Source organism: Patiria miniata, unplaced genomic scaffold (genome assembly GCF_015706575.1).
Source record: "Patiria miniata isolate m_02_andy unplaced genomic scaffold, ASM1570657v1 HiC_scaffold_2, whole genome shotgun sequence".
NCBI classification, from domain to species: domain Eukaryota; kingdom Metazoa; phylum Echinodermata; class Asteroidea; order Valvatida; family Asterinidae; genus Patiria; species Patiria miniata.
The window spans coordinates 17,447,446-17,469,475 of NW_024037058.1; the positions used below are offsets into that span (position 1 = coordinate 17,447,446).

The window sequence follows — 22,030 nt, forward strand, 5'->3', positions numbered from 1 at the left end:
CTATCGGATGACTATTGGATGACTATCGGATGACAATCGGATGAGCTATCTATAGACATCTTGGACCAATTGTGTTGGTTTTAGGTCCGCGTATAGTCTTGTTTCTTCATTTCATGTTTTACTTACTTCTACGCTTTGTGATTTGCAGTGGTAAACGACTTGCACACGGTGTTTATACACAATGAAGTATTGTAATAGATAATCATCATAGACAAAGAACAGCGCGTGCCAAGAGCAATTTAATTGGGGAGGTGTAGCCACAAAAACGTTTCCAGGATTTTTTTCCGGACACAATATCAAATGGGGAGGGGGAATATCATCGATCACACGGGGGCGCTGTTTAAAATGACAATATTAAACAGTGATGGATTAATATCTATCATATCTGAAACTAATACTCAATTTTCGTTACCTTTTAACTATTATTCTGTAAATTGATGATTTTTTTTTGTTGGTACACAAAACTGGGGGAGGGGGATTCTATTGTTCATCCCCGGCCCTGTTCCAAAAGTGTTGGGAGGGGGATATGTATCCCTATCCCCCAGAATGTACGCCCTTGGGAAGCAAGTAGTTTGGTTGTATATAGATAATTAAAATATAATATGATTAGAATAAAACTAATTACAGGGTGTCCCAAAAAAATGCTCCACTCTCTTTTTCCCCAAAATTCAAGAAACCAGAAGGCATACATTTTCTTATCATGCATGGTAAGAATGCTATGTGTCTTGGTTGTTAACTACCAAAAAATCGGATCATACTGTCAATCCACTAGGGACAGAAATGCTTAAATATGAACTCGCCTCCATTTGCCAACTGCGCTGGGGACTCAAATCACCAATTTTAAAATGTCGATTTTTGTCAAGTGTGCTTTTCAAAAATTCTACTTGGTTTCTATTATGGAAGACCAGTCATCAGTTGTTGTCAAGCAAACAAGAGAAAACCAACCAACAATGGCATTGTCCATTTATTGGACTTTGACTAAAAATACCTATTTGTAAATCAAATACACGTAACAACCTATGTGTGGGCAGTGCCGATTTGCTTGACTGGTTCTTTTCAGACCAGAACCTTTTGTCACCTGATTTGAGGGAACCCCACACTGAATTGTAGCACCCAGCCACAGGTGAACAATTATTACCTGTGGTTGATTTACAAATTGGCATTTTTAGTCAAAGTCCAATAAATGAACAATGCCATGGTCGGTTGGTTTTCTCTTGTTTGCGTGACAACAACTGATGACTGGTCTTTCATAATAGATACCAAGTAGAATTTTTGAAAAGCACACTTGACAAAAATCGACATTTTAAAATTGGTGATTTGAGTCCCCAGCGCAGTTGGCAAATGGAGGCGAGTTCATATTTAAGTATTTCTGATAGTATGATCTGATTTTTTGGTAGATAACAACCGAGACACATAGCATTCTTACCATGCATGATCAGAAAATGTATGCATTCTGGTTTTCTTGAATTTTGGAAAAAAAGAGAGTGGAGCATTTTTTGGGGGGACACCCTGTATTACTATGCTACATGTACTCTTGAACTATCGATCAATGTAAAAGGGAATGTACAACATTTGCTTTTGCTGTAATTTTCAGAAATAAATGGATTTGGAGGAATAGTATGTTAAAGCAAATATTGTTACACTGACTTGTTTCACGTTTTTGGTTCGTACTTGTTGGTAAACTAAGAAAACCAATCATGTTCTTGTAGTCTGTTTCCCTGACCCCGCTTAAGATGAAACGAAGCAATTTATAGCCGTTGGGGAATTATAAGGTCAGAGAATCAGTCTAGCTGGCTTGTACTCCTTCACAGTGTGTAATCAATTGCAAATAAAGTGCGAAATACCTATAACTTTGGAAAAAACAGCTTTCTCCAACGCTGGTCGGCCGACCAGCGTTGGAAATTGTAAAAGTAAAATACCACTTTACTTAAAAATGTCAGCAAACCAGGAGCCATGATTGTACGGGATGCTTAGACTGTAGTTTCCTAACAGTCCACTGAGTAAAGAATTTCGTGGCAATTTGATCATTTTGTTTTTTGATGTTTGCAAATATGTTGTATCTTCCCTTTAATTTCAGTGAGTTTGCTAAAAATACAAATATTCTGAACCAATCACAAACTCGTCACATTATGTGTAAGGTTGATTTTGCGCATTCACAAAAAGAGGGCCGCACCTCATTTTGTAGGCCTACTGTCGTGCTTTTCAATTATAATCTTCTAACGAATTTTTCGTTTTGTTCTTTTTAAGAAGAACCGTATTTCGTGTATTATGTTGGGCGTTTGCAGCCCCGCTGAAAAAGGGGTTGCAACACCAAATTATTGTCGGGCCTCAAATAATTCGATGTTGAATTCAAAGTGAATAACGTTCGTTTGTACTGCTAGAAATGGATCGAATCAAAGTTAGAGCTAGTGATAAGCCAAAAAAATATGAAAATAGATTGATATATAAATTCGGGGTGAAACTCGAAAATAGAACGGTCAATTGTACACATTTGTTGTAAACGTAATTCGTGACTTCGCATCTAATTTTGGGGGCCATAGATGCGAAGTCACGATCTGCGAACTGAAATCTAGAAATTCGATGACCACACAGGCGAATAATGTGATGATAACATAGCGCCCTCTAGACAACGCCCATAAAATTAACAGTCGTAGTCTGGTGCACTTTCAGAAGTCTTGTCAACGTACGTACGTATGCATTATTGTGGAGTAAAAGTAGGTCAGTGTCTTGTGTACGTATTTTATACGACGTGCATGCACGATCTAGCGCGCACTCGTCAAATTCCCCCAAGAACGTCCCCGGCCCCGACGATTGATTGGATTTCTTGTCGAAGCAAATCGAGTACCGAAATCACCATGCATTGCTGTCGCCTTTTGACAGTATTCAGGCACTTCGGGACCGGTGCCAACTCGGGAAATGGTTTAGCTTTTAGACGGTTGACTAATGTTGGCAAAAATTCCGTGGCTTTCAGATATTCACGGGGGTATTCATCTGCATGCAGTGCGAGTACTAATTACGGCCGGTGTTCGACTTCGAGCCGTGGTGGTAGGATTTTTGCCCCGGCGCGATATTTGTCCCGTTGCACCCCCTCGTGGACCGGGTCCCAAGACTCTGACAAACCGACCGGATCGATTCTTGAACTCCAGCCCAACGATTTTGTGGACTTTCTGAAGGAGAAGAAGATCCGGCGGTGTTTCGTGGTGTATGACAGTCGGGCCGGTGAGGTGCGGGTGTCGCACCCAGAGCTGGAGGAGTTGGTGCGCTTCTCCCGTGAAGACCGGGTGGATTACGACAACCATGAGGCCGTGTTCCTGGAGGTCGGCGCCCGGTCGGGATGTCTCCTGGGTGCATTTGTCTGGAGGACAAACAGGGGCCAGGCTGTAAGATGTGTTCAGGATGTTTGCTTTCAACTTCAAGTCAAAAAAATATAGTCAAATGTTTTATTTCAAGTTTTCCATAAACCTACTTCACTAGTCCGAGTAACTTGGACCCAACTCATCGCCTTTTTAACATTCGGACATGGTCTGGCAATAGGCGATAAGTTGGGTCCAAGTTACTCGGACTACCCAAAAACCTGTATCTTGTGTTGTAAAGGGACGACAGAGGTTTGCACATTTAATCCTTGCTCTATGATGCAACGTCCAAATCTCATCTTTGAAAAGGTTAATTCTACAAAAAAAACTTCAAAATAGAAAGTACTGCATCGGGCGTTAAACGCATCGACTGCAGTCCTTATTTAAATGTGTCAAAGAGTGGCACATTTTAACTACACAATCCCAGGGCTTAGGATCATGCAAGGCATGATGGGAACCAACATGGCGCAGCAAGATCGTACTCATGGGGAACGCGGTTGTATCAGACGGAACTTTATGTCCATAATTGGTCATTTTGCCACGTTTCTCTTTCATTCAGTGTGGGGGTATCAGACTGTGGGACTATGCCAACATGGAGCAGTACCTGAGGGATGGACTACGGCTAGCCCAGGGAATGGGAGTCAAATCAGCCCTGGCTGGTCTATGGTAACTTGCCCATTACTAATTTACTAAACCCTATTTTAATGCCTGACGCAGAGTTGTAATACGAATCGTCACAGGTCATACAAATCCAGAGTCAAATATAAACCAGCTAAACAAATGAATTATGGGTTTAAGGCATTCTTTTGTTGTGCATTATTCCATGTTACTTGTGACCTGACTTGTGATTGACTTGTGGGTTGACTTCCGATTTCACTTCCGATTTCACTTTGGAGCGACTTGTGATTGACTTGTGATTCAAGTTGTGATTGACTTGTGATTTGACTTGTGATTGACTTGTGATTTGACTCGTGATTGACTTGTGATTTGACTTGTGATTGACTTGTGATTTGACTTGTGAGTTAACTTGTGATTTGACCTGTGCTTTGACTTGTGATGGACTTGTGAGTTGACTTCTGATTTGACCTGTGATTTGACTTGTGATTTGACTCGTGATTGACTTGTGATTTGACTTGTGATTGACTTGTGATTTGACTTGTGAGTTAACTTGTGATTTGACCTGTGATTTGACTTGTGATGGACTTGTGAGTTGACTTCTGATTTGACCTGTGATTTGACTTGTGATTTGACTTATGATTGACTCATGATTGACTTGTGAGTTGACTTGTGATTTGACCTGTGATTTGACTTGTGATTGACTTGTGATTTGACTTGTGATTTGACTTGTGATTTGACTTGTGATTTGACTTGTGATTGACTTGCGAGTTGATTTGTGAGTTGACTTGTGATTTGACTTGTGATTTGACTCGTGATTGACTTGTGATTTGACTTGTGATTTGACTTGTGATTGACTTGTGATTTGACTTGTGAGTTGACTTGTGATTCGACTTGTGATTGGCTTGTGAGTTGACTTCTGATTTGATCTGTAATTTGACTTGTGAGTTGACTTGTGAGTTGACTTGTGATTTGACCTGTGATTTGACTTGTGATTGACTTGTGATTTGACTTGTGATTTGACTTGTGATTGACTTGTGAGTTGACTTTTGATTTGACCTGTGATTTGACTTGTGATTGACTTGTGAGTTGACTTCGAATTTGACTTTGGATTGACTTGTGATTTGACTTGTGATTGACATGTGATTGACTGGATTACAACTGTGATCTTTCGAAATTGTCATTAATATTAACCAACAGATTTTCTCAAACTGTTTCCTGCAAAAAATGTTTGCAGAATGTTATATCAAGCCGTACTTGCACTGGAATTGGAAATTGGAATTGTCATTAATATTAACCAACAGATTTTCTCAAACTGTTTCCTGCAAAAAATATTTGCAGAATGTTACATCAAGCCGTACTTGCACTGGAATTTTTTTAGTGATAGGGTGAAATGTAATTGTGGCATTTTAACCAAGTCCAGAAATGTCACAAATTGGCATAAAAAGCAAAGAAAACAGCAAGAAAATCTACACATTGGCAGTTTCTCACTCAGGGGTGGTACATGTATGTTGAACAGGGCCAACCAAGGCAAAGCAAAGTTTCGTTTTCAGTTTCACTCGGCCAAACTGCCCTGAAGCTTTCATGATGTGCTCACTGTACTTCCTTGTTGGTCATTGATGGGTATAAACTGATGGCTTAGCAGATTTCTGTGTTCAACAATAGCAGCTTTTCACGAGCTGTTGTAGTACAGATGGGAATGCATTTCCAATCAGAGCGGGCTTCTTAATTTACGATGAAATGTTACAAACCTTTAGAGTTTTGAGGCCTGATCCATTATATACCTCATAAATATTCATCAGGCCACCGCGGCATTTCATTGGTGTCCATTCCAGCAACTCAACCGTGTGAAAGATTTTACTATTTCCCCGCGTCTTCGTACGTGCGTGTGACGCGCAAAAACCAGGGAGGTACTATCACACACCTGGGTCGCAGCCTTGGATTTGTTCCAGTAGTGTGTTATCTCTGTACCAACGACGCATGTGCTTTACGTGCGTACCGTCGAGAAAACCAGTGAGGACAGTTGTGCCAGTCTATTACGGCACACATCAAAATGGCAACCGGTGGTGCTCGCTTTGCGATTTTAACCGCAGATGAACTGGGTGAAATTCTACACAATAATAATAAATGCAATGTTTTATGGAAATGTTAAAGTTATCAAATGACACAGTATTAACTTTGTATTCTGTTTGTCTCCTTAAATTATTTTATTTATTTATTTATTTCTTATTTACCCTGGGGAAACCTCTCAGTGGTACACTGTTTTCCAGAGGTGCCCAGCAATTATACAGAACAATTCATTAAAAACTACAATTACAGAAAACACTAAAAATAGTAAATAGTAAGATATGGGTACATAAAAACACTTAAAATATACATACATAAAAAAATAATCATGGAATTCAGTAAAAACAAACAAAACACAGATACACACACCCAAAGAATTGCACTGAAAAAAACCCAGGAGCACCCATGCACTGCATAAAACTCTGCGTGAATAATATTAAATCTCGCGCTTAAATTGTCTGCATGATGAGCAGTTATCAAAAAGCTGTAAGCAACCAAAACCAGAGATCAAGCAATTTGCCCCATTATAACAGGCGCATTATCAATGGGTACTGCACTAGTACATTAAAATTAAAATAATGTTTCACTTTATCCAAATACTGCATGATAAAAAACATGGCGGAATGGACCAATGAAATACCGCAGCTGCCTAATGAATATTTATGAGGTATAGTAAAATAAATACAACATGTTTTTGCTGGGAAATAGAGAAAACAAATGATCCCTCGGTGTTGGATGATTGGGACTATCTCCCTCGGCTTTGCCTCGGGAGATAGTCCCAATCATCCAACACCTCGGGGCCATTAGTGTTCACTACTTCCCCACTAACCATGTTGTATTTGTATAATAACCTGCAGCTGGCAAGAATTCCTGGACTATTATCATAATTGGCAGGGGTTGTGGTGAATCATAATGTTAGATTTGGAGCAGCAGAAACATAAAAGTTAAAACATGCCCGATGTGCAATACAGCTTATTCATGTGGTGTACTTTGCAGTTACGGTCGTTTCCTGCCGGATATTTTGAAGCAAACTCCTAGTTAATTCTTTTTGACGTGCCTCTGCTCGGGGACTTTTTCCTTAAGCCTCCCATCCCTCCACTGTGCAGGAACTCAGTGGCACGTTCTTTGAATGTTAACAGAATCTCATTGGCTGGGCTCACATGTCTTCCTTAATTTTGTGCGAACTCCTCCAAAAACTTCTTAGTGGATATTGAAGTATTTGGGGAGGTAGGGGCAATTTTTTTGTTGTTAAATCACAGACCCCTCCACCCAACCAACCTGACTTCCTCACACCAACTACCCTCTCCATACCCACTCCTGCTAGTATAAAAGAAAATTTAAAATCAGGCGCACATTTTTTTTGCATTTTATTTTCCTTACAAAAATTCAGGGCCTGAATTACTGATAATTTTCGTAAAATCCCATTTTCTCAGTTGAATCCAACCCAGGTGTTGATTTACTCAAGATAAATGTATGCACTTATGTCATAATGTGCCAAGGAAGGGGTGTTATTGAGAGAAACCACAATCGAGTCTGTGACAATGTTAACCCAGCCTTCAAGGTCACACAAATGTCAGTGAGTCAGAATGAGTTTAGCAGGTACAATTACTATAGGCTCTTTTCTATAGCCATTTCTATGGGGAGCATCCATGTTTATTCATCATAGATACCGGCTGCTAGAACACATTAAAGGGCTATTAAATGATTTTTTTTAAGGTACACATTTTGTGCAACTTTCTACTCCTCTTACTTGTAAATGTATGAAAACTATTTGACATCCCAGACCCTTTTTGGTTCATTTTTTTGAAAAGGGGACTTCTTTAAAAAAATTCAAAAATTTCATACCTTTCCGGACAACCGAGGGTGTTGTTGCTGTGATGTCATGTCAGGAAGACTCTGTTCAGTTTAGGGGTTTTCTGTTCAAATTTTGAACACAAAAATTGGCTCATTGAAAACATTTGTGAGAAAATTTTGATCATTGGCTTACTGCCATGTAGTGACACTACAACGAATCACCAAAGAAAAGAAAATAATTATATCCAAAATTCTGGCAACCTTTGGTGCTTACATGTAAATGGCTGTAACATGCTTATGCCTGTAACATTCGTATGCATGAAATGACATCACTCTTTTGCTCCTGAATACGGAAATTTGCATTAGCATAAAAACAACAAAGGCACCAAAATACCCTTGAAAATGGCAAAATGAAAATGGACAATGAGGTTAAATGGGACACAACGGTGCATTTGCAAGGATCGCATTAAAGATAATACATAGCATGGCCCTTTAACTTAAGTGAATGCATTTAAATGTTTGCCAAGGTCTGCTTGTTTTTTTGGTTTTTTTTAATATTCTATCCGAAAGGCAACTGTTATAGGTTTCTTATTAGTAAACGCATCATTAAACAAAAATGTAAAAATGTCTTTTCCCACAAATTCTGATAACCACATTTCTTTTTTTTCAGTCTGTCTCGAGTGTGTAAATGACAGGTTTTCTCAACTAGTACCTGAGCTATATTCTCATTCATGAGCATTTCTTTCTTTTTTTATTCATTAGTTTTTGCTCATGCTATAGTATACAAATAACAGCACAAGAAATGCACATCATTTAAAATATCCATGCAACTTCCATATAAATCCCTTCCCGTACATTTTCTTTTCTTTTCTTTCCTTTACCCCCCCCCCCTCCATTATTTTGTCACTTTCCAAACCACAGGGCAGGCGGAGGGAAAGGGGTGGTCCAGCAGCCGCGCAGTGGGGAACACCTGGACCCAGACAACCGCGCAAAGTTGTTCTTTGATTACGGGGACTTTTTGTCCTCGCTTAATGGGTGTTATGGTACGGGACTTGCCTCTCTAGTTAGTCTCTGTTCTAGACTGGATTTGGATTTTGTTAACCCTGGCGCAGCCAGTTGCAGTTTTGGGAATATTGGCGCTTGGTACCTGATAAATTCCAGGCATATGTCAGGAATGCTGTAGTCAAGCCTACACGCATGCCTGAGGTATGCTTGGAATATCTTGGGTCAGGGTGCCAACTGCCAAAGTTCCCAATCTTGGATATGATATTCATCGTTTTGATATAGCCTTCTCTGCTGCCCCGATGGCTTGACCACGCTTGCCAGGGAATGGGAGCAGATGCACTCGGGGAACAAAAATTAAATGGAACTGTTTACCCGGCAGTATCTAGTGGAACATGATTTGGGGAAAAATGGAAAGGAAAAGTATATTCAGGGGGGAAAAAAAACACATCTAGAAAACCTTTCATAATGAGCAAGCTATGTCGTGTGTTTAACTGACTATTAACAACATCCAAAAACAGTGATGACAAATTCCAATCAAAGTTTTACAAATCTGATTTTCCCCAAGATATCTTTAAAGAGCGTCTTTCATTGTCAATTGGGTCATTCTATACATTAGGGTCCACAGTCTTCCTGTCCCTGTCACATCTGATGTCTGTGATTTTCTAATTTTGGATGCAATCCTTAATGCCGTCATCCCCAAAGAGAGTGATTATGAATAGCAAACAATGTGGGGGGAAGTACCCAACAAATACAAATATTGTTTGAAGTCATTCTTTATGATACTTGAATGGCAAATTACAAAGTACTAAAGTATTAAACACGGACAGGAAAAAATCCTCTAAATTCAAGTGGACCACTTGAATTTTTTAATGACTGCACTTGCATGCTAACATCATTAACCTACATTGTACATGTACTGGTATGTGTTTACAATAGGTACTTGGGCACTGTAGTTAGTATCACCGGAAACAGAATGGTAGTTTAGCGTGTGTATTCCGTGAGCAAATATAATATTTAACAGAGTGCTGTGCTGTATTTAACTGTTCCGTACGTCCAGTGTATTTCAGTTGAATGTAGAAACTAAATCTCACAATCCCATTTTTTTTTATCAGTGAAGGAAACGTTGAATACCTTGTGCAGAACATGAGCAGTTAAAAACTGGACACAGCATTTGTTTTGATTAATTGATTTCCTTATCGGTGAAACTTTTGTATAAAATGTATACAGCCACAATCATGGGTACATTTTATTAACAATTTGTTTATAGTTCAATTACACATTTTCCATACATGCATTTCAAGTAACAAAGATCAGTCACATTAATAAGTGCTAAAACATTTCCCATGCTTTCATGAAAAAAAAAGCAAAAATAACAAAAAAAGATACCAAGATTTAATGTTAGCAAAGGTGAAGTGTTGAACTGTGTCATTTAACTCACATGTTGTGACAACAGAACTGCTGCATCACAATATATGTACGTGTAATTTTGCCACAACTTGGAGAAGAATATGGAGCCAATACCCTTGCATTTCATTTAATGTGTGGCATTATCATTATTATTATTATAATTTATTTCTAGTAATGAAACCAAGGATTCCTCAAAAGGGCTCTACAGGCACTGTAGCTCGCAAGCCTGAAGAAACCCATAGACAGTGAGAAGAAATGATAGTTTAAGAGGTGGGAGGAAAAGCCCAGAAGAATATTCTGGGGAAAACCCACGGAATCAGGTAGGGACTGAAAACCCAATCCACATATTGACCCAGGCGGGATTCGAACCCGGGACACAGCGGTGGAAGGTGAGGAAGGTACCGCTACGCCAACCTAACTCCCATGCAAAACATAATGTGGTTTGCAGGAATAGTTTAACACTTTGTGACACACCAAATTAAGAATAGCATAAAAAAAATCTTGTTAAGGTTACTATCTTTGTGATGGAAGCTTTACCCATGATTGTGGTTGCATTTAATGTAGAGTAGATTGCAATCATGTCTAACATTTCTTGTGTTGTTTGTCCCTTTCTCTCGTATTTTCTCATCTCTCCTGTCTCTATTGTTCATTTCCTCCTCTCTGATCCTACTCACGATCCTTGAATATCTACTGATCTTTCCCACTCCTTTGTCTTCTTGTCTCCCCTTCTCCTAAACCCAAGGGTTGGTGGTGGCGTTAGTGTTGTCTGTGAGCCAAGGGAGCGGTTGTCTTTGCTCTCTGACCTCCGTGCTTCGCTCATGGCCGACTGCGGCTGCTTTCTGTCTGACCTCAATGGATGCCTTGGTAATCTGACTGCCAATACGGACACAATTGGAGGGCGCTAGTTTGGTTTTGGGTAAATTTGTATACATATACAAAAGCTGTGAGCAAGTTCAGGCGTGGACTATTATACAAATACAACATGGTTTGTCGGGAAATAGTGAAAACTAATGACCCCGAGGCGTTGGATGATTGGGACTATCTCCCGAGGCGAAGCCGAGGGTGATAGTCCCAATTATCCAACACCGAGGGATCATTTGTTTTCACTATTTCATCTGCCCCTGAGCATTAAACTGAGGTCTTGCCTCGATTACAGATCGCCAGGCAAATGATTCGAATTCCAGCACAGCTGACGGGTTAAGACGTCAGGATTGCCTCGACTCGCCTCTGGGTGACGTCTAAACTTGCTATTCCTTTTGTACACACACACAAAGTCCATGTAGTCTGTGGAGGCGGATCGTGTGCTAACTGTTGTGTGGGCTGTTGTGCATTGTTGTACAATTTACACTCCAGTGCACACCAGGAGTATTGAAACATGACGTTTCGGCAAGAAATATCGTACAAATACTGTTGAAATCACTCTTGCGAATCAGTATTTGTGGTGTTTTGCTGTATATCAGAAGTTGGCTGGAAAATTTTGCCTTTAGAAAATTTCGAAATTCAAGTTTTTCGGCAAAAGTAAACCTGGCGCGAAGTGGTTAAATGAAGTTTGACAAGAGCATTCCCTTGTTATTGTTCATCACCTGTTACTTGTGCCATGGACTTCACACTGGACTTGTGAAAGGACTTGTGATTTAGTTTGACAGGATTTGTGATGGGCTCGACTACATGTACAACACTGTACAAAAGAGTGTACTCAAACCAAGTAGCGCACTGCTATTGTGTCCACCATATCTAAAACAAAAAGGCTAATCTTTTCTTTTGTGTGTGTGTGTGTGTGTGTGGAGATTACAGTTTCCCCTTCTCTTTGAAAGATATACATATCTGGGATAATGAACTCTTGACTATCTGATATCATTTTATAACACAAGTTCGAAGTTGGTTGCAAATAATGACATTTTTTTATCAAAATGTGAAACAAAACTTTCAGTCGAAAGCTTAAGAATTTAAAGTGCATGAGCATCTATACTGTGCATGATTAAATGGTTTATATAATACTGTGTTAGCCAGCACTATACAGGGTGAGTCTAAAAAAGCGGAACCCAAACCGTCAAAAATATATTTCATATTTAAAAAAATAAATAGCACCAAAAATAATAATGACTGGAAAGCCAATTTCAAAAGCTACTTTTTAGATGAAAAAATTACTGAAATTGCTCAATCCGTTCAAAGAATACCACCACTTAAACGCAATGACCCTAAAACCTGTCTCGTCCAAAAAAATCAATTTATTGTGTGTTTTTGACTGTTTGGAACAACAAAGAAAATGACCCAGAATACTTGTTTCAACAACTGTCACTAACTGTAGCACACAATATTTTGATTAACAACCCTGGTTAGGCAAACAATATGATTTATAAAATCTACTTTTTCAAAAGACGGGCCTTCAAAAGGACTTTGTTGCATATTGTTAATGTTTAAACTAAGATTTCATCGCTGGTGATGTTTGAAGACAATTGTGACGACGATTGTTGAAATCGCATTTTTTTGGACAAGACAGGTTTTAGGGTCATTGTGTTTAAATGGTGATATTTTTCGAATGGATTGACCAATTTCAGCAATTTTTCCATCCAAAAGTAGCTTATGAAATTGGCTTTCCGGTCATTATTATTTTTGGTGCTACATATTTTTTTAAATATGAAATATAATTTTTGGGGTTTGGGTTCCGCTTTTTTTGACTCGCCCTGTATATGCATGCAGTGTACAGACTGCCCATGTACTAATCATTGCTTGTTGCATTAATTATGCATGTTAGAGGAGTTATATCACGCACTCGTCCCTACGGACTCACTTGTTGTATGGCATTACAATCCTTCAATACGATCATATGTTAGCTGACACATTATGGCATAGTAATATGCATGGTAATTCATATGGCATTTAAACAAAAAATTTATCATAGTGAACAAAACTCACTCAGTTCACTTATTAGAAACTGCATAGTTCAAATGTCAGTGGTTTTTTTTTAATTCAATGTTAGGTTTTGTCCTTCACCGAGGTAACTTTTAAAGACACTGTTTGCTCAATTTTGTCCAGGGGCTTGTGAGAAAAGAATTCACTGGGTTACTCGGGTGGGACTCGAACCCACAACCTCCTGCTTACTCGACCACCAAGCTTGCCGGGGTAGGCTGGCTGGTTTTGCATCTCGCTGATGAAATATTCCAGTTGTCTTAAATTTCCATTGCCCAAGAGATTGTGATCATTGGGTTTCTTGTCAAATAGAGAAGTTTTTGTCAGCAAAAAAATGAATTTTTTTTCAAGGTCAAGTACTGAATTTGTACTACAATGCACCAACTGCTCTCTCTAACATGCTAAACAAAAAACTACTCCTTACGTTTTCTTTAACCCTTTGGTGCACAGGGCGTTCGCTAGCAACTGCCTAAGATACATTATAATCTATGCACTAATCCAAACAATCTGTGCATTGAAGCGCATTACAAGAATGGTTATAATTTTAAAAAATCTTTATTTCAGTGGCTGCTGAGGACGTGGGTTTGAATGTAATAGATTTGGACAACGTTCACATGTTCTCTCGCTACACAACGTGTATCTCTGAAGACAAGGGGGGCTCCGGTAATCCTTCGGTTGCAACTGGGAAAGGTGAGGATTTCTTTTTGTTTGTTTTTTGTTTTGTTTTTTATTCCAGTCACAAACAGACAGATTAATGAGATTTTTGGCTTAACATTGGTGGAGAATATATTTGTGGAGCGCTGTGGTTCAGTGGTTGTGGGCTCCGTGCATAAGTACCCCCCTCAACGGAAGGAACGGGAGAGTTGGGGAGACCCCTGGAAGAGACATTGGAACGCACTGCCAAAGACGCCTGATGCTCTCGTGACGACGCAATGGCTTAGTGCGCATTCGGAATATAATTAGTCATGCGTACTTTGCGCCATACACGCTTGAACAGACACTCTTGCTTTACTATACTCTCAAGGACAATGCTTTGTTTTCCCCTTTGTTCGCTGTAATATAACACTCTCCGAAAGACTAAGCACACAAACTTACTACAGCTGTATGCTGAGGACCGTTTCCAACAAAAGACCCAACTCCCGAGGACTGAAAGGATCTGTTGTTCTCCCTTTGTGTGTCGGTCCTCGGGGGTTATGTAGAACACGCAGCAGTACGTGCACTCAGTGTGTCCCATCCGCGGGGCTGTCGAATGTAATCATGTCCCCATTCACAGCTCGAAATGATTGAAGATTCAATTTTCATGACATGATACTGGTTAGTTTCCGACCTATTTGACATTTTTAAGTACATGAAGCCTGATTTGAGTTGTGTAATTGTTGTCCCCTTTACAGGTGTAATATGTGCAATGGAAGGTGCCTTGGATTTCTTGCACATGGGTACACTGGAGGGCAAGAGGATTGGAATCCAGGGGGCAGGCAATGTCTGTAAGTTCTTGTGTTTTTAAAAACATCTTTTATCCCAACCCCCTTGGATACTTAACTTAGGCCAAAAAAAGTACTCCTGCTTCTGATTACATGGCATTTGAAAATAGGGTAGCTAGGTAGGGATTTTTTTATTTTGGCCAATTTGTTGTTGTGTACAATCATATGGAGGCGTCTGTGTGTAGTCAAGGGTAAAAAGTAAAAATTTGTGGTTTGGGGTGTTTTTTCCCCTCATTTTTCCCATAAAAAAATTAGGGTAGGGGCTGTCAAAATAGGGTAGGTAGGGGAACCAGAATCAGAATTTTGGGGGGGGCCTTATGGTAATCTCTACACCCAAACTGTTGGACTCAGATAATGGTAGCATGCCAGACCCCGTGTAAAACATCAGTGCAGTACTCACTCCAACAGATTCCAGATTTTGATGGGTTTGGGGGGGTTAGGGTTAAAATGGGTTTGGGGCCTGGCCGCCGATAATGGCCCTAGCCAAAGGCGAGGGCTATTATCGGCGATCAGGCTCATAACCGGCGATCAGGCTCATAACCGGTCTTAAACATCATGTATAACTTACTGCTTCATTACACCATTATCCCCATTCATGATACCTTTTTGGTTATAAAAATAAAAGTAAAAAGGCAAAAAGTTGACTAAAGTTCCAATTATTTTGATCTACAATCTCACTTCATGAGCGGATTTCATCTTTGGTGCGCACGGCATGCGTGGTGTGCTAAGCGGCTATCAAGCCAGCTGAGTGAGTGGGGTGTACTGCGTGCATGTAGCACTGGGCTCGAAACCAGTTTTAAACATTACTGTTTAACGAAGGTTAAAACCACCCACACGATGGGCTCTCGACCAATAGGAATAGGTTAACTGTCGCAGATATACATGAATAAGCAATATAGATAATTTTCATTATTAACTTTATTGGGGGGGGGTTTGGTAATTGTTCAACAACAAATTTGACAATCAGATATTCCATTACGAAGCAGAATATTCTATTTGGAACAAGAAGGTTTTGGGTTTTAAGACCTGTTAGACCAAGGCATGCTTACTACTAGGAACCTACCTGAATCCTCCCAAATCCAACAACATGTGGAAAACCAATGGCACTCATTTTTGTAATGAATTTTTCAAGGGGAATCAACTCAAGCCCCTTTTAAAGTAACTGTCGATGGGCTCTACCTTCCTCAATCCTACAAAATCCTCCTCAGTGCTGAAACCCAGTGGCAGACTCTTTGTACAGTACATCTACCAAGTTTCTTTCAAGGGGCATTAAGCCCAATGTGTAGTAACAGTGGCGTGGCTCTTCCTTCCTCTATCCTTCAAAATCCTCCAAAAGCTGGTGGATTCTGATGGATTTTGAAGGATCTAGGAAGATAAGTATTAATCCTCTCCTCCATTTTACCCTGTCTACCAGCCACCATTGTCGTTGAGGAGCTTCTGAAGAAGAACGTCTCCCACATCTACGTGACAGACTGCCACATGAACAGGGTGACAGACATGAGGAATCGCTTCCCTGGGGTGAGAAGACCGTTCTGTGTTGCATTGGAATCCACCATAAGTCTATGCAAGTCAATCACAAGTCAATCACAAGTCAATCACAAGTCAATCAGTCCAAAGGCATTCCTTTGTTATTCCTCTGTTACTTGTGACCGGACTTGTCATGGACTAAACTACAGTGTTGTAGTTGAGTACTTTTTTCCAAGTACCGAGTACTGCCGAGTACTTAGGTTACCGAGTACTGCCGAGTACTTAGGTTGCCGAGTACGAGTACTTGTACTTGCACCTCCGAGTACAAGAACAGGTCTCTGAGTATGAGTGCTTGTACTTACGAGTACGAGTACGAGTACGAGTAATGTTCTTCAGAGTACGAGTACAAGTACTTGTATTTCCGAATACGGCCATACGGCAAATGGTTCATTGTGCATAATTGGCCCAGGCCCAGTCAGACCACTATACAGAACTCACGGCTAGCTGTGTGTTTGTTCAGACGCATAGCTGCCAACTGTTACGAATTTTTCGTAATTATTACGAATTGTTTGTTAAATTACGAAAATACGATTTGCCACTAAAATATTACGAATTTCCCATTTTCTACATAACGAAAAAAAAATACTTGTAAAGTATCGTTTTTGACCGAAAACTTCTGGCGAAATGTCGCGATAATGGATGGACTAGTGACAAGTCTAATAAGAATGCAGTCAAGCACCTGATAGACATCAATGCAGTGTGCGCAGTGGAGTACTTGAGGACCAGACTAAAACTATTTTTCAATGGTGTGTCATTTGTGTGCATCTCGTGGATGTGTGGTTGTGTGTACTGTGTGTGAGTGCTTTTCAGTGACGATCGTGAGCACATTTGGTCGCTTATTGCCGGGATGAGACCCATCAGTGCGAGATTTTAATCATGGAATTTAATAAGAGTATGGTTGGAATAATTGGTAATAGAGTTTGAGTTTGTCACAACATCCAGAAAAGATAAATCAGCATGCGTTTGCAAGGTATGTTGGCGGGATATTTCTATTGCATACGGTGGCCCTAAATCATTGTGTGTAAATACATTGATGATACGAACTCGAAACTCCACATCGATAGCATGCATCTCAAACAAAATATGCGCACATGTTATTGTTGTTATTATTTATTTGACTTCAACAAACAAAAACAGACATTAAAACAAAATTAATTTAAAAAAAAAAAATATTATTTTTTTTTTTTTTTTTTTTTTTTTAAATTATCTTTTGGCCTACAGTACATTATTATTCACAAAAAGAAGGGGTATGCACATGTATGTGTACATGTAAACCATGTACCTGTACTCGATGTTTGTAAAGCTTTTGATAAAACGAGCAGTTGAAAATGACCGCGCGGGTTGATTACTAATTGGGATTTTGAAAAGTTGGCAGCTATGCAGACGTGCACAGAGGAAAATCAGGAAACTTTGATTTCTCCACAAGCCAATCAACCATCTCAAACTGAAAGTATCGATAAAATAAGTCCGTGGTATATAGTCAAGCTACACCATTTCCCCCCGAGTACTGCTGTTTGAGTACGAGTACTTTGATGATCGAGTACAATTTCGACATGTCGAGTACAAGTACTTTGACATTCGAGTACGAGTACGAGTACTTCAAAAAAAGTACTCGAGTACCGAGTACGAGTACTACAATTAATTTGTTGCCTGAGTTCTGCACGTGCCGTAAATTACGCATCGTTTCATGAAATCGGCTGCAGGATTAATAACGTATTGCTAAATATCATGCACATCTTCTCAGAATCAAACCTCTCAGATTTAGTCCTTCACATTTGGTCTAATGCTGATACTGGCTTTTGCCAGTTTTAGTAGGGTGTAGAGGGCTTTTAAATGCTAATGTTTGTATCTTTTTGTATCTTTTGGTTGTGATCAGGTGACTGATATTCTGCAGGTTGAGAAAGTTCCCCTGGACGATAACGGAGTACTAGCCTATCCCTGTGACATCATATCTCCCTGTGCACTGGGCAATGTACGTAGAAAACCTAGTTCCTGCCCCTCCCCCCTCTAACAACCCCTCCCCTCAAAATCTGTTGTGCAACTCACATCAGTTGTCTTCTACCCTTTGATTCATAGACTATGCAGAAGTACAGAGCTTTAGTAGTGAAGAGGCAAAGTTAAGGTTGGTTCGTACTTCGCGCGAAAAGCAGAAGCAAAGTTAATTTTGTGACGCCACCAATCAAACTCTCATGAGATGGAATATGCGTTGGAGATATGTAAAGTATGTAAATTCTACATTGGTTTTTGCCCCTGGCCGACATGGCAAAGCCCAATATAAAAATGTAAGTTTCACTGTTGCATTCACCGTGACCGTAATAAATTTATGGAGTGTCATGGCCTAGCGGTTAAGAGCACTGGACTCATGTTCGGGTGTTTCAGAGGCAACAGTGACGTGGGTTCGAGCCCGCCGGCGGACACTTGTGCTCTTAAGCAAGGCACTTAAACCATTATTGCTTTGTCCTTCGGATGGAACGTAAAGCCATAGGTTCCGTGTGTTGTGTGAAAAAAAAACAGTAAACACTTATCGCTAAGAGAAGGGGTTTGCCCCGGTGTTTCTGGCCTCCTGTATAACTCCCACATGAAGTATTTAGGAGAAGAACCAACCAAGAACCATTTGCCTCGTATTGATGTTAGTGTGTAGTATGAACCGGGCCTTACTGGTAATGACAGATTCTTTCAAACTGCTGTTGAGCAATAAGCCGCGTCCGAAATAACTTGGCTACGGCTCAAATTTGCACACACACCTATGGAAGCGGCTGCAGCTACTGCCGTTAGACCCGTGTGTTATATCTAGCCACAGCCACGCGATTTGGATGTGGCCTTACTCTCCGTGTAACACTCACTGTAATGATGCTCAAAGTCATTCACTTCCAATCTTTTACCCACAGATTCTGAATGCAGATACCATCCCTACCATTAATGCCAAGATAGTATGCGGTGCAGCTAACAACCAGCTAGGCTCTCCTGAAGATAATCTGCTTCTAAAAGAGCGAGGAATCACATACATCGTCGACTATTTGGCCAACAGAATGGTACGAGGGGTGATTGATAAGTTTGTGGCTTAAGGTCGAAAGAGATGAGCTATAGAGTTTTGACTGATATTGTGTGCCGTTCAACTTGTTGAATGATTGCACAGAAAGTTTGAAGTTATTATCTTTTTGTTTTGTTTTTCTGTTACAGATAAACAGTCACTTAACAGTCACTGGTTCCTGAGAATTAAACCTTGAAAATGGAAAAAAATTGAAATAAATGTATTTGATCGAACCAAAACAAATTGAACGAACGAAATAAAAAATGGCAACATTGTCCCTTCAAAGGTTGTTCCAAGTCCGTTTCTGATCAGGTCCAAGGAGCTTCGGGACCCAGCAAGCGTGGACGTTTGGACACAATGGCTGATTTTCCCCCCATTTTTTCCATTTTCTGTATTAATCAAATCTATCAATCTAATCTATTTTTTCGAAGATTTCTATCTAATCTATTTATTTGGCTGAATTTGTCACCTTCAGGGTATTGTGAACTGTGCCAATGAAACCTACGGAAGGCTTCCGGATGATCCGGCCATTAACAGGCACTTTGGTCGGGAATGGGACAATTCTGTAAGTATCAACTTGACATAAACTTGGATTTTATTTTAAACTGAAGCGCAAACAAGACAATATAAATCTTGTGCGTATAAATCATAGTGCATTTATCAATGCAGATATGGGCTCCGTGTGCCAACACGTGTGATGGGCTCCACTGCAACACCGCTGCAAAACGTCCTCACCTTATGGCCCCGAGATGTGAATCTTCCAATCTTTACCTAAATCTTACAGAACAGAACAACATTGTCTAAAACTAGCGTTATTCAACGTGGTACATCATACTGGAATAGTCTAGATGACTTCTTAAAATCATCACCCTCCTTCTCTGTCTTTGTTAAAAACCTTAGATCACATCTACTCAATTCCTATTAGAACAACTAGTTATAAATAATTTATGAATGTAGACGATTATGCTCTCGTATCATACCAGTTTGTGTTTTTTCTACTTTTGTTCGAATAACTAGTTATAATTTATGAATCTAGATGTATGCCCTCGTCTCATACCAGTTTGCGTTTTTCTAGGTTGTATCTTTGTGTGTCTCACTGTTGTCCATTTTGTCCTTTGTCACTGTCTCTGTTTTTCTCGGTCATGTCCACTTGTCTGTCGAAAGGTTAGGGTACAAAAGCATGACGCTTCACCTTATACCTAAATGTTGTCATACATTTTTTTTAGTATTGATCCATGTACATTATTATTCACAATTACATAATTCATTGCATTTTGCTCTGTATAATATGTTTACACGGAATTGTAACATTTTATTGTGTGGAAATGGCAACATTGAAATAAATGTTTATCATACACCCATCAGATCTTTCTGATGACCAAAAAGATGCTGAAGAAAGCCCAGTCCGAGGACATCACTCCAGTCGAGGCAGCCAACGCCATCGCAGACAAACTCAGTCTGGAGCTGCATCCAATATGGCCGCAGCGTAGCCAGCAAATCATTCAGGCACTCGTGGACAACAACTGGCACCTTGGGTAAACATAATGGCTTAAAACTGTGTCATTAAACCTAACCCCCTAGTACTTCCTCAGGACTACCTTGCTAAATCCAACAGAGTCCAGCAGACTTTCCTGTTCAGTCCACTGTGCCTCATTTTCAGTTGTCTGCTGAATCCAACGGAGTCCAACAATGCGTTATAATGCGGTTCAGTTGCCTGCTGAATCTAACATTTTGCATGAGGAATGTACACAAGGGGTTAACTGCTCAATCCAACAGGCTCCATCGGGTATGTGACATAGTTGGATCCTGTTGGATTCAGCAGGGTTACGCTAACCGTCTATATTTTATAAATGTATTATTGTTACTTAAGTTTCTATGAATTCTGTTGTAATCCTTAAGGACCAGGTACTCTACACGAATTCTCAGTAATATCTTGGTGTCGACAATCAATCCTACCTCTGTGTGAAATGTTCTTTGTTGCAAGTGTGCCCTATTAAGCATTTGGATTTGGGGATTTAGGATGGTCAGGGTTAAGGAAGATACTGAACTTATTGATATATGGGCATAAATGTTACTGTATCAGTTTAAAGGAAATCAGTTGCTGATTATTTTGTATTTATAAATACCTGAGACAGTTACCCATTCCTATTGGTTGAGAGCCCGTCACATGGGTTGTTTAAATTGCCGGTAAAACACCACTGCGTTCTGCGCCACATCGCACCTACTCGCCGCACACACGGAATTTGTAGGCCACTCTTTCGTCCGCCATCTTGTTTTGAACACATTGCCTATGGCAAGCCGATCAAAGTTTCCTGTTGAAATGGAAATGCAGTTACAAATTTTTTATTTGTCATATATATATTTGCATCGTATTCTAAAATCAGTTTTACGAAAAATTGCAATATCATATCAACTTTCAAAGAGTGAATAATATTTCATGATCTGAAATTTTTAGTCCGTACAAGTAAGGAATTAAGTATGAAGGACCCCTATGTATTCAGCGGGTCAAAATATGTGTTCAGACGCCACTTTCTGAAGTATTTTATCCCCACCAGTCAAAGACAACTTGTAATAAAAAAAAAAGACAGAATTTTTATTTGGCAGTATTTTGCAATGCCACGTACGTGTTCTAAACACTGAACTGTTTATCTTTTTAAGTGTTGCTTGGTGTACATTTGTTGTAAATAATAACATGGCATATTTTTGTAGAGGCAGGTTATTTCCAAACAATTTAGACTTTTAATGCTAATAATGTATCCGTGAAGAAAGGCTTTGTTAGTTACCAAAACTTTCATAGTTCAGCCATGTGGTTGCGAACGCCAAAGCATGCCGGTTGTCCT

The 22,030-nt window shown here is 39.8% G+C and overlaps 1 protein-coding gene across 2 annotated transcripts; it reads left to right on the plus strand.

Moving 5' to 3' along the window:
• The first annotated feature begins 2,698 nt into the window (after window positions 1-2,698).
• Window positions 2,699-20,884, plus strand: LOC119726719 (leucine dehydrogenase-like). 2 transcript variants are annotated; one of them, XM_038198528.1, is made up of 10 exons: window positions 2,699-3,380; window positions 3,913-4,019; window positions 10,984-11,105; window positions 13,716-13,841; window positions 14,543-14,635; window positions 16,047-16,150; window positions 18,036-18,131; window positions 19,048-19,191; window positions 19,666-19,755; window positions 20,556-20,884. In XM_038198528.1, the coding sequence occupies exons 1-10, from the start codon at window positions 2,754-2,756 to the stop codon at window positions 20,727-20,729; spliced, it is 1,683 nt and encodes a 560-aa protein (XP_038054456.1). In that variant the 5' UTR covers window positions 2,699-2,753; the 3' UTR covers window positions 20,730-20,884. The 2 variants fall into 2 exon arrangements, with proteins under 2 accessions (XP_038054456.1, XP_038054455.1); XM_038198527.1 differs by lacking the exon at window positions 10,984-11,105 and adding an exon at window positions 8,751-8,872 and having other exon boundaries at window positions 2,701-3,380.
• The last annotated feature ends 1,146 nt before the right edge of the window (window positions 20,885-22,030 follow it).